Source organism: Vigna unguiculata, chromosome 8, assembly GCF_037176805.1.
Source record: "Vigna unguiculata cultivar grain cowpea cultivar isolate G323 ecotype 2 chromosome 8, ASM3717680v1, whole genome shotgun sequence".
In the NCBI taxonomy this organism is placed as follows: domain Eukaryota; kingdom Viridiplantae; phylum Streptophyta; class Magnoliopsida; order Fabales; family Fabaceae; genus Vigna; species Vigna unguiculata.
This window is the reverse complement of record NC_140799.1, coordinates 11283196-11297532: the sequence shown is the minus strand read 5'-3', so window position 1 is coordinate 11297532 and position 14337 is coordinate 11283196. Positions and strand designations below refer to the sequence as shown.

At 35.1% G+C, this 14337-nt stretch overlaps 1 protein-coding gene across 1 annotated transcript; it reads left to right on the top strand.

Annotated features, from left to right (window-relative positions):
• The first annotated feature begins 6461 nt into the window (after positions 1-6461).
• On the top strand, positions 6462-13918 carry LOC114194677 (S-adenosyl-L-methionine-dependent methyltransferases superfamily protein). The gene is made up of 9 exons (XM_028085040.2): positions 6462-7278; positions 8587-8736; positions 8812-9082; positions 11461-11571; positions 11767-11926; positions 12210-12467; positions 12608-12730; positions 13011-13088; positions 13164-13918. The coding sequence occupies exons 1-9, from the start codon at positions 6661-6663 to the stop codon at positions 13366-13368; spliced, it is 1974 nt and encodes a 657-aa protein (XP_027940841.1). The 5' UTR covers positions 6462-6660; the 3' UTR covers positions 13369-13918.
• The last annotated feature ends 419 nt before the right edge of the window (positions 13919-14337 follow it).

The following is a 14337-nucleotide window of genomic DNA, read 5'->3' as shown; positions in this document are numbered from 1 at the left end:
GCGAGAAATCCTCGTGGTCAACAGGGGAATGGTGACTCCGTTGCATAGCCTGCCTAGGCTAGATTCTGTTTAATTGGGCTTTTCTCTTAGGGCTATGGCCCATGTATTGCCTTATCCTAGAACTTTATTTGGAATAATTTAGATTCCTTACTCTATTTTGTTACTGGCATTGTGGTGTGCCTTAGTTTCTTTCCTGTTTTCTTGTGGACAACTGTAAGGAGTAACGTTTATACTCTAGGACCGTGCTTACTATATTATTCTGTGTGACATTTTCTTTAATTATGGTTATTAATTAAATGGGGTGTTACATGAACTGCGTCTAGATAAATTACCTCGTGTCCTAACCATATCTATAATTAAAAGTATCAAAATTTCGGTAACCAAATATAGCAACATGTAAACAAAGAAAAATCACCAACAAACAACAATATCACTCAAATTCAAATTAACAATAACATATACTAATGCATCATGCACAATTGATACGCAATTGAAACACAAGAAAAAAAATATGTAAATGCTGCTTCTGCCTCTACCATTTGTCTTCATTTTTCCCTACTAAGACCCTACAAGTACCTTCCAAGTTTTGATATTCAAAATTAAGAGAAAAATAATTTGTTTTCACATAGAAGTTAAAAACTATCTAGCAAGAATATTTTATTATATTTTTTTACTTATTTATTCATTCAGAAATTATGAATGTGATTCTGATAGTGCAAATAATTAATATTAGGGGTCAAAAGCGGTTGTTTTGATTCCTCTAATCTATACATTTTACTGTAATATATTTGGTTAAAAATGAATTTTTATTTTAATATTTTGCTATTGAAGTTGATGGAACAAAATATATAGGAAATACGATCGAGAACCATCAAACTATTTAATTGTTGTTGTTTATTAAGGATGTCAAATTATGAACTGTGGGAGGAACCATTATTGTGACACCATGATTGGCTTGTGAGGAACATGAAAAAGTCTTACAAAAAAACAAAATATAAAAGAAAAAACATGAAACGAATGTCAAAATCCGGTTCAAACTTTTAAAAACGGATCTCGACATCCAAATGCTCAAAAAAAGCAAAAAAAAAAAAACATGAAACGAATGTTGACATCCGTTTCAGACTTATATGAAACGAATCTCGACATCCGGAACGCTGAAAAAACAAAAAAAACATGAAACGGATGTCGACATCCGTTTCAGATTTTAATGAAATGGATCTCGACATCCGTTTTGCTAAAAAAAAACATGAAACAAATGTCGACATCCATTCAGATTTTAATGAAATGGATCTCGACATCCGTTTTGCTAAACAACAAAAAAAAATACATGAAACGAATGTCGACATCCGTTTCAGACTTTTATGAAACGGATTTCGACATCCGTTTTGGTCACTTTCATAGAAAAAAAATTTGACTCTCGCAGTTCATATTAAACATGAATCTTTGATTATATTTTCTAAATAAACAACATATTCATGCATCTATTGCACACACCACGTTCCGTAAAATCAAATTAAAAAATACATGGTATAGAATAACTTAACTGGATTAATTCTTGGTTGTTTGGCTATTGGCAGTGTTGTTGGCAATGGAGTGTGCGTGGGGCTGCAAACTCAAACAAAGAGGAGAGAGGGGTGCGCCAATACAAAAGACACAAAACGGGGGAGAGGCAATGCGAGAAGGAAACGAGAGTGTGAATGTGGAGGCGTGGAGGAAGGAAACCGAAAGTGTGAGTGGAGGGCTGGAGGAGGAAGCAGCAACAAATAAAGCAATTAAAAGCTGCTAGGTTTAGGGTTTAGGTCAAACTGAAAAAGTAGACCAGGGGTGCAGGGAATCTAATTCCTTTTTGGGGTGCATTTTGAGGGGTGGAGGGGAGTGGTTTTTGGGGTGCAGAGTGTCGTGGTGTTAAATGAAGAGAGAGTTACTTTTACATTTTACTATGGACAAAGATGAAAATATGTAAATTTTTAGAGGTATTGAAAAAATAGTTAGAGGTGTAGGGAGAAGGCCCCAATCTAAACATAAGGCTTTTACTTCATGCACCAACCCAATTACATAACTAAAGTCTAAACATAAGGCTTTTACTACATGCACACAACCCAATTACATAACTAAAGTCTAAGGCTTTTACTATATAACCCAATCACGGAACCCACAATTTTTGTGTACCTCATCAAATTTTCAAAATAACCATTTTAATTTTTATAAAAGTGATTTCCAACTATGTATTTTGAAAATTTTCTAAATTTTCGGAATAATATTTTGAAAGCAAAATTTCTGGAACAAAAAGTTTTAAATAAAAAACAAAAGGGAAAATGAGAAATAAAAGACGGAACTGCAACAAATTAAAAGTGAGGATGGATGTGAGAAAGAAAAATGATATCAATATTTTTAATTATTAATCACAGGACAAAATTAATTTAGTTTTGCTCAGTTTCATATATTTTATTTTATTGAGTTCCCTGGAAATTATTTATGGGGGCACGAGACATTACAACTCAAAATTTAACTCCCAATTTAAAGCGCGCAAAGGTGGATCTACACAACCACGCTGTCCTTGTGGCCACATAAATATAAAAAACAATATTTTTATAATTTTTTAAATCAATTTGTGTGGTTGATTATTGGAAATTGATTTATTGCATTCTCTTTTATAGTTTTGTCCACCCATAAAACACCAACATTGTTTTTAAATAATAATAATAGTATTACTCTTTGAAACTAATATGCCCTATTAAAAACCATAAGTGAACATAAAGGTTTTTATCAGAATTTTATTACTATAATAATTTTATTGCATAAAGATATAAACAAATAAAATGTAAATCCATTTTTAATTTATGTAAAGTTAGTGAATCTGATTTTTATTCTCACAAAGTTTTTCTATACTTACAAAATTTAAAATCGCTGTTATTAATTCTAATAACGTATGTAAATATATGTTTTAATTCTCGTAATATTTTGTTTTTCACTTTTCAAAATTTCAAATAAATATTTAGTTTCTTAATATTCATTTTAAAATAAATAAATGCTTTATTTTAGAAATGTCGCATACTAATGACAAATCAATAAATAAATGGCCTATTTATATTTCGTTCAATAAATAAATTTTTAACTAATATTAGAGATATAGTAGTGCTTTTTTAAATTAAAATAAATAATTTTGTTTATCATAATCAAAACTGAATGTTTAGCCTTAAAAGACAAAAATTTAAATCATACTATTTAAAATTGATTTAAACGAGTTATCTTATATCTATATTCATACAATCTATTTAATTATATTTGAATCAAATATAAATTGATAATATTTTGAAAATCTAAAACTAAAATTTATTACGTCATTTCAAGTTATGAATATTAGATTGGACCATATTCAAATCAACTAAAATTAAGTTAGGTTCATGTTAGGTAAGGTTAGACCAATTTGGATTAAAGTTAAGCTAATTCGGTTCGAGCTCAGTTGAATTGAGTTAGATCATGTCTAGATGGAGTTGAATCAACACAAGCACAATTCAAGTCGAGTTAACTCGAACCCAAATCGAGTATAGTTAACCTAGGTCCAAGTTGAACCGAGTTAGGGTAAGCCCAAATTCAGTCGAGTCAGGATGGGTGCAAGTTCATATAATATGAGGTTGATCCATATTTAGTCAATTTGGGCTAAGATCAAGTTGGTTTTAGTCTTATAAAGACCAACTCAAGCCTCGCCCTATTAAGAGTAGACCCAACCCAATCAAGATTGAATAAAGTCAAGCCAAAGTTAAGTCAAGCCAATTGGGACTCGAGACAAACTAAGTTAGCCCATCAAGACCATGTCAGGCTTGGCCACATCAAGACTCCAGTAGGCCTAAGTTAAGCCAAATTTTCCTTAAGCCTAGATTGAGCCGAGTCAGCTCAAGCCCAAGTCAAGTCGAGTCGAATAAGCTCGGGGTCAGGTCGAACCAAGTTAGTTTGGACCAAACTTAGTAAACTTAGCTAAAACAATGTTGGCTTAAGTCCATTTAAGTAAAGTCAAACCATGCTTAGATTGTACTGAGTCAACCTTGGCCCTAGTCGACCCTTGTCACTCCAAACTAAGGTAAAGTCGAGTTGACTTGAACTAAGGTCGAACCAAGTTGATTTAGACAAGTTCGAGATGATTCAGTAAGATCCTAGGCTGAGTCGAGCTGGCTTAAAATGAAGTCGAGCTAAGCCGGTCTGAACATTGATTCAACTTGGGCCTATGTTGAAGCAAGTCAGTCCAAGCCCATGTCAAACATAGTTGCCTTGAGCTCGTGTCTTTGTTCGAGGTTGAGCTGAGTCTATCCAAGTTGAGGTCGAGTTAGGTCGTTTTGAGCTCTTGTAGTGCTGAATTGACCCAGGCATAAGTCAAGCTGAGTCCAACCAAACAATTTGGAGAAAAAGATTGATTTGGTGACTTTAGAAGGGAGGTTGAAAGAAGTTATGCGTTCAACTTCCCTGCTAATAAAAACTTGCAATTAACATTTGATGATCAAAAAAATATAAAATTGAGTTTGAACTAGGTGGGAGCAAGATGGGTTGGACTAGGTATGACCATGTCGAGTTAGGCCTGTGTTGGCTTGAGCACTTGACCTACATCGAGTTAGGCTATGTCAAGTGAGACGAGTTAATCTCAAGTCAAGTTGGTGAGTCTAGTCTCACCTCTAGTCAAGTTTTGTTGGACCTAAGTTAGACTGAGTTTGTTTGAGATTATGTTAAGTCATACCCAAATTGAACACAATAGGTTGAGTTCTCAAGTCAAACTCAAGTGACATTGAGATACGTTAACTAGGTTGAACTTATGCTTAACCAATATGCCTATATGGTATAAAAGGGCGGAACATCATATTGGCAAGGGGAGCCACGACTCCCCCAAAATATTTTGAATTTTTTTTATATATTTATATATTTTTTAAATTATAATTATATATTATTTATATTAATTTTATATTATGGAAAATAATAATAAAAAATAAAATAAAAAGTTTAATGGAAACATTGATTTATAAAAGATATTAGGATTTTGTTTTTGCTATAAGATATTTCTACCATGTAAGTTATTATGAAAGTGTGTGAAGAGAAAAAAAAAATACAAAGAGATAGATTGGGAAACAGAGGTTGGAGAACACATAAATTGAGTTGCATGATCTCTTACATATCAATGTTAGTATCTTATAATGATTTATGTATGTTAGATTCATGATTCTTCTTAGGATGTTTATCCCAAATTAATGTAAACCCTAATTATGATTTTAGAGATTCTTTTATGAGATTGGTATGAATCTAATTACAATTTCCCCAAATTAGTATAATACTTAATTATGAAATTTAGGGATTTTGTGTTTTCCTCCTATGGTAAATTTTAAAGTTTTGAATTTAATTAAACTGATATGAGTTTTGTTATGTTTTGTAATGTGATAATTGTGATTTGTGAATATAAATTTTATCTTTTTCTAAATAGGTGAGGGGTGATAGATTTATACTAGAAAAATTGTGATAAAGAGTAAAATAATTGATTCTTTTTTTTTTAAGGAGGAAGGTTTGTTATAAAAATGAAAAAAAAAATGCATCTATGTTTACTAAACTTGAGAAGTTTCATAATAACTAAGAATTGAAGACAATGAAAAACAAATCTCTAACATTCCTAAAGTTATATATAATGAATTTAAAAATTCATTGGAACGCGATCCAGGAAAAACGTCCTCAAATTTCACAATACCCACCAATACGAAGGGTTTATCTAAAATGGTATTATATTCATGGTTTGATATCATGAAATAATAGCGAATGATAATCATATGTTTTTGAATTCTACTATTATTAGTGCTTGTTTTAAGTAGAAGAAATGAAGAAAAAGAAATGAAGAGTTTTTTTTTAACAAAAAAAAATTTATATATATAAAAAAATCTAATTTGACACTCTTAAATTTTTTGTTAAAGTTTCGACACTGATGATATAAATATTAAGATATAAATATTAAGTTAAATGATATAGATAGTAAGTTAAATTAATCTCTCGTCGAGTAAATTAGTTGATTCTACATTGAATTATTTTAATTTACAAAATAGATTTAATAAATATTTAATTCATGGAGTGAAAATTTTGAATATTTAGTTAAAAATATATATAGATTTTAAATTCATTCTATCTCGATTAAATCTAGACTAAATTTTGAAAAATTGAATCCAAAAGTATTCCTCACACAGACCCCAGAATGTTTTTTCAGTGCTCAAACTAACAAACAATATAACATGAACCATGATGGAACCTACTAAAATTATGCAGGATAACATAGTAAACAAGTTTTTCTATTCTGAGTTACACCTTCAATAATCTAAATTCAAAATGGATAATTCCGTAATTGAATTTTAAAGATGATATCTAAACATCCTGAAGCTGGAAGTATTAATTTTTACGTCTATTTTTCTTTCCTCTTCTCAGTTTTGGATTCTGAGAGAGAGTATCTTTTTCACCCATTCACCGATCCTATTTGTCACCATTTCTTGCGTCCAACACAACAACACAATAACTACACAAACACGCGATCTCATTAACTAAAGCATGTTCTCACTCACTCTCCTACCAATCTCATTTCTGGTCTCAACTCCGAAGTGAGATCCACACTTTCATCTCTTCTTCTCTTTCACACACTCAAACCAAATGAAGTCCCTTTGGTCCATGGATTTTCTCAAAACCTCATCTGTTGTTAGAGTCACCGCCCTCACACTCTTCTCCCTCACCCTCTTTCTCTTCCTCTTCACGCATTTCTCCCCCACTTCTTACTCTTCCTTCGCCTTCTCCTCTTCTGCCGCCGTCGATGCACCCTCGCCGGAGCAGCCACCACCTCCTCCTCCTCCTCCTCCGCCGACTCCGCTGGCGATGGCGCCTCATCTTCCGGAGCCGAAATTGTCTCGTGAGCCGCCGTTACCGCCGGTGGAGCGAATGGGGGTGTTGGACGGGAACGGCGTGATGACGGAGGATTTCAGAGTGGGGGAGTTAGATCCGGGTTTGGATGAGGAAGGGCAAAACGGCAGCGTTTTTGTAAAGGAGAGTGGTGGTGTGAGGGAGAAAGTGGAGAAGTATAAGATGTGTGATGTGAGGATGGTGGATTATGTGCCGTGTTTGGATAATGAGGAAGTGATGAAGAAGTTTGAAGGGAGCGTGAGAGGGGAGAAGTACGAGCGGCATTGCCCCCAAGAAGGGATGGGCCTCAACTGTCTGGTGCCGCCGCCCAAGGGTTACCGGAGGCCCGTACTTTGGCCCAAAAGCAGAGACGAGGTACTTGCTCTGTAAGTTTTTTGTTTCTTTGTGAAATGCTTTTTTTTTTTTGTCTTCTTTCTTTGGGTGGTTGGTGAGTTGCATTTGGGTTTTGGTGAGTAGTGATTTTGATGAAATGACTGATTAGTTAGCACGCTTTTTTGCATGGATGGTCATAGGCCAAGGACTGCTCGCGAACATGTTTAGTTTTTGTTTTATGTGAAAGGATGTTTTGTCTGATGTTGCTGGTGAATTTGAGAAGGGTTGTTTGGTTGTAGTTTTGGTGAGTGGTGATTTTGAAAGGGGTGAGAAGTTGGCACATGTTAGTACATGGATGGCCTTGGCCAAAGTACAGCTCACTAATGTGTTCAGTTTTTGTTTCATATGAAACGTTGTTTTGTGTTCTCTAGATGGTGAACTTGAGCAGGGGTGTTTGGTTGTGGCTTTGATGAGAGTGGTGATTTTTGAAAGAGTTAATTAGTTAGCACGCTGGACATGGATGGTCATTGAGAGCTTGTGAGCACATTCTAAGATAATGTATGCTTTGTTCAAGGAGAATGCTAAGTGCTAACCTATAAGGGTAGGAGTTAAGGATTAAGGTGGAAGGTTTTCGTGAGAAAGTGTTACCAATGTACCCTTCTAAGTGTTTTTCTATGTAAAAAATAGAATGTATATATTAATTGTTTAACCAATGAACTAAGTAGTGGGAGCCTTTTCTGAAATGAAAAAATGCATGATTTTTGTTGAGATGCTTGTGTGTTAGCGAGAAGGTAAAATGAATGAGCTGGAGATGAACAGTGATTAATTGGTAGCAGGTGATAGAAATTTAACTGATAGGGATCGTGGAATTTGCATTCTTTTTAATCTGAACCTTCATCATTAGGATAATCTGGAAAATAATTCTTCTTTTCATCTAGAGTCTTAAGCACCGATAAGAAGAATGTATTAAATGATTTTTAGTTATGTGAAGAGTGAGAGAGGGAGACCAAGGACTTTCGAAGAAATTGTTATGAGTAATCTCATGGTAAATAATATTCCTAAGAATTTGGTTTTTAACTGAGTACAATAGTAATGTGTGATCCATGTAACCACTCTAACCTAGCAGGATAAGACTTTTGTTGTTAGTCTTTGGTATTTTGAAGTTTGATTTATATCTTAATGAGATGCTGGGAGCTGAATCTGATTTTGTGGTCAAAATTTACTGAATTTTCTCTTTATTTTGTTAATCTTGATTTAACAAACACGTGAACTTTAAATTTTGTATCATCTCACACTTTTCAATTGGTTTGGATTGGGAAGAAAGGGTTGTTAACATGTGCTTAATTACAGGTTTGGTTTAGTAATGTACCCCATACACGTTTGGTTGAGGATAAAGGTGGACAAAATTGGATAGCAATAAAGAATGATAAATTTGTTTTTCCTGGTGGTGGAACTCAATTTATACATGGTGCAGATAAATACCTGGATCAGATTTCTGAGGTTAGTCACTTATTTAAATTTGTTCTGATATTTGTTGCTAACATATTGAGAGCATTTTTGAAATTGAATGTGCAGATGGTTCCTGACATTTCATTTGGTAAAAACACCAGAGTTGCATTAGACGTTGGCTGTGGAGTGGCAAGTTTTGGTGCTTTTTTGATGCAACGTAATGTGACCACTCTTTCAATAGCTCCAAAAGATGTTCATGAAAATCAGATTCAATTTGCGCTCGAGCGAGGTGTGCCTTCCATGGCAGCAGTATTTGCTACACACCGTTTGTTATTCCCAAGCCAGGCATTTGACCTCATCCACTGCTCAAGATGCAGAATTAATTGGACTCGTGATGGTACTTCCTCTCTAATTTTTCCTTTTATCTCTCATTGTTTACCTCCTAATTTTTGTATGTTTTTTTTAAAGTTTATACGAAAACAAAACATATAGGACCTTGTGACTGAAACAATTCTTTGCAGATAGGGGCTTGTGCTGTGTTGGATAATGCCATCTTGTAACATGGTGGCTATGAGGGATTCCATTGTTTGTTTGTGTGCATAAGGGTAGTAGTGGTAGGGGAGGGCTTAATATCAATATGAGTGGCGTCAGGTAATAGAGGATTGTGGGGACAATCTGGGAGTAGGCCATTGGGTGTGCGAAAGGCATGTTGAAATTCATTGATGAGGGTTATGGGGGCAAGATTTGAAGTGGAGAGCGGGGAGGGAGAAACTATGTTATGGTCAAAGTGATGATAAGTGAGCAAGTTTAGAGATGCAATGGAGTCTATGTGTAGAAGCGAGAGATTTTTGTGGATAGATGTTATTGTGCAGTGGTTAGATGTAGATCCGAAAAGGGTAAAATGAGAGTTGTAATGGGTTAAAAAAAGCGTAGGAGTGGAAAAATCAGCTATCATGGGGCCTAAGGTTGAAACTAATCCATGCCTAGCACCACATCAGCCCCTTCAATAGGGATAAGGTAAAAAGGGATGATGGAGTGTGATTGAATAGATATTGTGCCTTGGGGGAAGCCATAACCGAAAAGGGTGTGATTGAATAGAACATTCAATATGGTCTTCATTGCCAACCATAGCCGAGAGGGGTATGGTGAACAATTGCAAGAGAGAAGCTCACCGGGGTAGTAGTGTATTATGAGAACTATCAATGTCTACCAAGATTGTGATGGGTAATTTCGCAATATATTTGAACCTTGAAACTTGAAACTGTGAGAAGAATGTGTGCCGTTGATGACTTGAAAGGATTAGTTGAAATGAAGCAGATCATGGATTTCATTGATTATAGGGAGGTTTGGACTAGGGTTTGTGTTTGGTGGGGGGTCAAAATCCTTGTCTAGCAAGAGGAGAAATGTGTGGTTATATACATTTTTGACCCGGATTGAAAACTTTTCATCATAGTTGTAACATGCGCCAGCTGCTTATTGTTCTTGAAGTTCGGCATAGGTGAGTTTTTTTATGGGTATGGATGAAGCGGCGGAAGTAATGGATTGGGCTTGGATGGGGCTAGTTGGAGGTAAAAGGTGTTGAGATGGTTATGGGAGGGACGGTGTCAATTATGAGTATTTAGGTTTTGAATGTTGGATTTTGGGTATTTGGTAAAATTAGTACTAGTCAGCTGGATGACTAGTTCTCAACAAATCTTGGGTATAAGGCCGGAAATAAAACAGCTAAGGGTCGTTTTCAGGGTAAACTAAATTACTCTGTTCTATAGCTTTTGAAAAGTGGCTTCGTAATAGGAGACTGAACCATGTTGGCACAACTTGAAGCTTGATGGTTAGTAGAAGGGCGAAAAGATAACTCTAAAGCCCTAGCCTAAGTTGGCTAATCAACCAACTTGTGATTTTGGTACATACATTTAAACCCGACCTTAAGCATCTTCTTACATGAAAAAAGCAGCCATGTGGAGGCAGAATTCCCAAGGTATTTGGTAAAAATTAAAGTACTAGTTAGCTTGAAACAACCAATCTAGAGGGTCTGTGTCCTGAAATGGGGGTAGTTGGATTGGAGCTTGGGGAAATGAAAAGGGAAGGATGGGGTAGGTGGGAAAGATGCACGGGTTTGGGAAGTAGTTGTGGTATTGGCAGTTGTATAGACTACTTGAGAAGGGTTTGGACCGGATGATGACTTTGATATTTGCAAAGGCATGGTTATGGATTGGTTCATGGCTTTGTGGTCAGTAGCAGTGAGAGGTGGGGAACAAGGTTTGACTCGTTTTTAAATTCTAAGGAGGTTTGGTGAGTTTCCATGGTATTTTGAAGTGTGGTATGGGGAGTTTCATTAAAATCACGACCAAATGTGAATTGAGTCTATAGAGCAGATAATTTTTTCAAGATAATCTAGAGGGTTTCTTCCATGTCTTGGGTGGGTTTGGGAGGCATGGAGATGGGAAATGAAAACATCAATTTTATACGAAGTGCACAGTAGGTTAAGGAAAACATAAAAGAGCAAATCTATTAAAATTCTTAAAAGAGATAATACATCACAGCTCACTGTAGATAGCACACCATCATTTGCTGTTTTTGATCAGCAATGTGACAAACAATTTATGTAAGTATTTGAGCTACCCTTTGGAATGAATTGTTCTCAGACTAAGATGTAACCAAAGTTATATATATTGACTTAATAAACTTGAGAAAAAAATATATGAAAGTTGGATCACAATTATGCTTAATGCTTCAGTTCTTTGTACTGATATTCTGTTTTATATGGCTTTAATGGAGATGGAATTTTGCTTCTTGAGGCCAACAGGCTCCTGAGAGCAGGTGGCTACTTTGTCTGGGCAGCACAGCCTGTTTACAAACATGAAGATGCCCTTCAAGAGCAATGGAAAGGTAGTTCATACTTTCTGTTTACCTAACAGCAGTAATATTTTCAATGGGTAATGGGTTGATAGATACTTAAATGTTGAGGGTCAACTATTTTCTCACTCCATTCTTTCTGTAATTAACATGATATGGTATAAATGACCTAGATCATATTGACCTTTGATATTTAATTTTAAACCCAACGGTCTTTGGACTGAACAGAAATGGAGAACTTGACAACTCGAATTTGTTGGGAACTTGTAAGAAAGGAGGGTTATATTGCTATATGGCGGAAGCCTATGAACAATAACTGCTACCTTAGTCGAGACATGGCTGTGCATCCTCCATTATGTGAGTCCAATGATGATCCAGATAATGTTTGGTATGACACTGTATATATTGTTTAATTTTGCAAAATATCTTTCATTTGTGGTCTTCATTATTACTTGAACTGGAATGTAAAAAATAGGAGTCAGTGATGTCAAAAGATTCATTGTCATTCCAAGAAAGTTTACTGAAAGTTATAATAAAGAAATTGTTTCAACTTTGGCCTTCTACATGGATCCATACCGTAAAAGTTTGACTTGTCAATTAGAATTTTATGCCTGCATTTCTTTACAATCACAAAATATCAGTACTTATGATAGCCACAAAACAATTTGCAGGTATGTCGATCTTAAGGCTTGCATCACTCAATTACCTAGTAATGGATTTGGAGCAAATGTTACAGAGTGGCCTTTGCGTCTCCATGAACCACCAAAAAGGCTCCAAAGCATCCAATTGGATGCCATTGTATCCAGAGATGAACTTTTCAGGGCTGATACAAAATATTGGTTTGAAATAATAGACAGTTATGTTCGGGCTTTCCGTTGGAAGGAGTATAACCTGAGAAATGTAATGGACATGAGGGCGGGATTTGGAGGGTATGGGAGTATTACTTTTCTCGTTATCTCTATCTGATTTTTTGTTACATTTGCCAGTTATTTGGCTTCTATAGAATGATTGTCTGACCTTGCTGTTATCTCTGTGTATTATGACATTATTTTCACTCTGATAATTGCAGGGTTGCTGCTGCACTGCATGATCTCCGTATTGACTGTTGGGTTATGAATGTTGTCCCTGTTAGTGGATTCAATACCTTGCCTGTTATATATGACCGTGGGCTGATAGGAGTTGTGCATGATTGGTACGTGATTTTCGTCTTTACACTATGAAGGTTGATATGTAATGTGCTTTTATGTCTAATTTAAGTTAGTTGAGAGAGCTCACTGAGAATTTGGAGGCATTTGAGCATAACAAGCAATTAATCACATACTGCCAGAACGAGATCTAAACTAGAAGAGATAAACCAATCTATAGCATTAGTTTATTTATTTATTCTACTTTTGAAACCAGTTCCAAATATTTTCACGTTTCTGTTTTTATTTTCTTAATTTTTACTGAGTAGGGAATTTTTGCCTTGACAGGTGTGAACCATTTGACACCTACCCTAGAACATATGATCTGCTCCATGCAGCAGGTCTTTTCTCTGTTGAAAAGAAGAGGTGTGTATCACACTATACTTTTTCCTTTATAGACACGTCCCATTATTAGTGTTTGATAAACGAATTGCTTCTCAGGAAAAAGTGTAACATCTCAAGCATTATGCTTGAGATGGATCGGATGCTAAGACCAGGAGGGCGTGTATATATACGTGACACCACATTTATTATTGGTGAACTTGAAGAAATTGCAACTGCATTGGGATGGTCAAGTTCCTTAAATGATGTAGGAGAGGGTCCCTATTCAAGTTGGAAGATATTAAGGTCTGAGAAACCATTCTGAGTTGCTCAATTGTGTCAGAAACATTTTTGAAGAAATGTTTGTAAATTGGCTCATGCAACCGGAACACGGCACTCCACCTGATATCTCATTCTGTGCCAGAAATGTGAGCAAAACTAACCCTGTTCATGTAATTTTCTAAGAAAATCGTCTATTTGCCAAAACTGGTAGTCTTCATACAGTGTTGGATCCCTACTAACAGTTTTCTTCTAAACACTTGACACACAAAAAAAGAAGAATATTTGCCTTGTATCAATCACTACAGTATTGGTCATATGTTTAGGTGATAATTTTGTGTAATTGATCTTCGTGTAATGTAAGCTCAAGTTATAGTGTAGAATAGACCAAATGTTTGAAATTTGTTTATTGTGTGACAGTAAAGCTTCACCTGTAATGTTCTCTGTTCCCTCACTGCCACAAACTAGGGTTTGATAGTGTTTGTTGTTGTGACAAGATGACTGTCAAGAGTAATTAGCTTGTTAGAAACAAATCTCTACACTGTAGTATTGTATCTTTTATTTATTTATTTATTCAGATCCAATAAGTTACTTTATTCGTACTCTTCTACTATTCTTTTATCTGTATGATGTGTTATTCCATCAACTAGGAATTACTTGCATATCTTCTCAGTTTTCTGATAATGGCTGAATGTTGGAAATCGTATGTAGACACTGATAACATAACTAGTAATTATTAACTTTTACATTTCAGTTCTTGACAGTCTATGTGATCTTCAATATACATATATTATATTGTACGCTCACTTAGTTGTTCTCCTTCAAGGTTCATTTCAAGGTTCATAAAATGATTATAAGCTTCACCAAACTTCTAATCATGTCAGTAGTATGAATTTCTAATTAGTTTTTCATTTGGTAGCTAATAATTACGATATTCATAAAGTAACTTCACAATTCATCCTCCAACATTATCCACTATTTTGCCACAATTTAAATGGATAATCACGTCGTTCAA

Bases quoted from the DNA above. Each gene is read 5' to 3' on its own strand.
- LOC114194677 (XM_028085040.2), top strand. From the start codon at position 6,661: ATGAAGTCCCTTTGGTCCATGGATTTTCTCAAAACCTCATCTGTTGTT. The intron at 7,279-8,586 runs GTACTTGCTCTG...GCTTAATTACAG, and splicing joins GGCCCAAAAGCAGAGACGAG to GTTTGGTTTAGTAATGTACC. The intron at 13,089-13,163 runs GTGTGTATCACA...ATTGCTTCTCAG, and splicing joins TTCTCTGTTGAAAAGAAGAG to GAAAAAGTGTAACATCTCAA.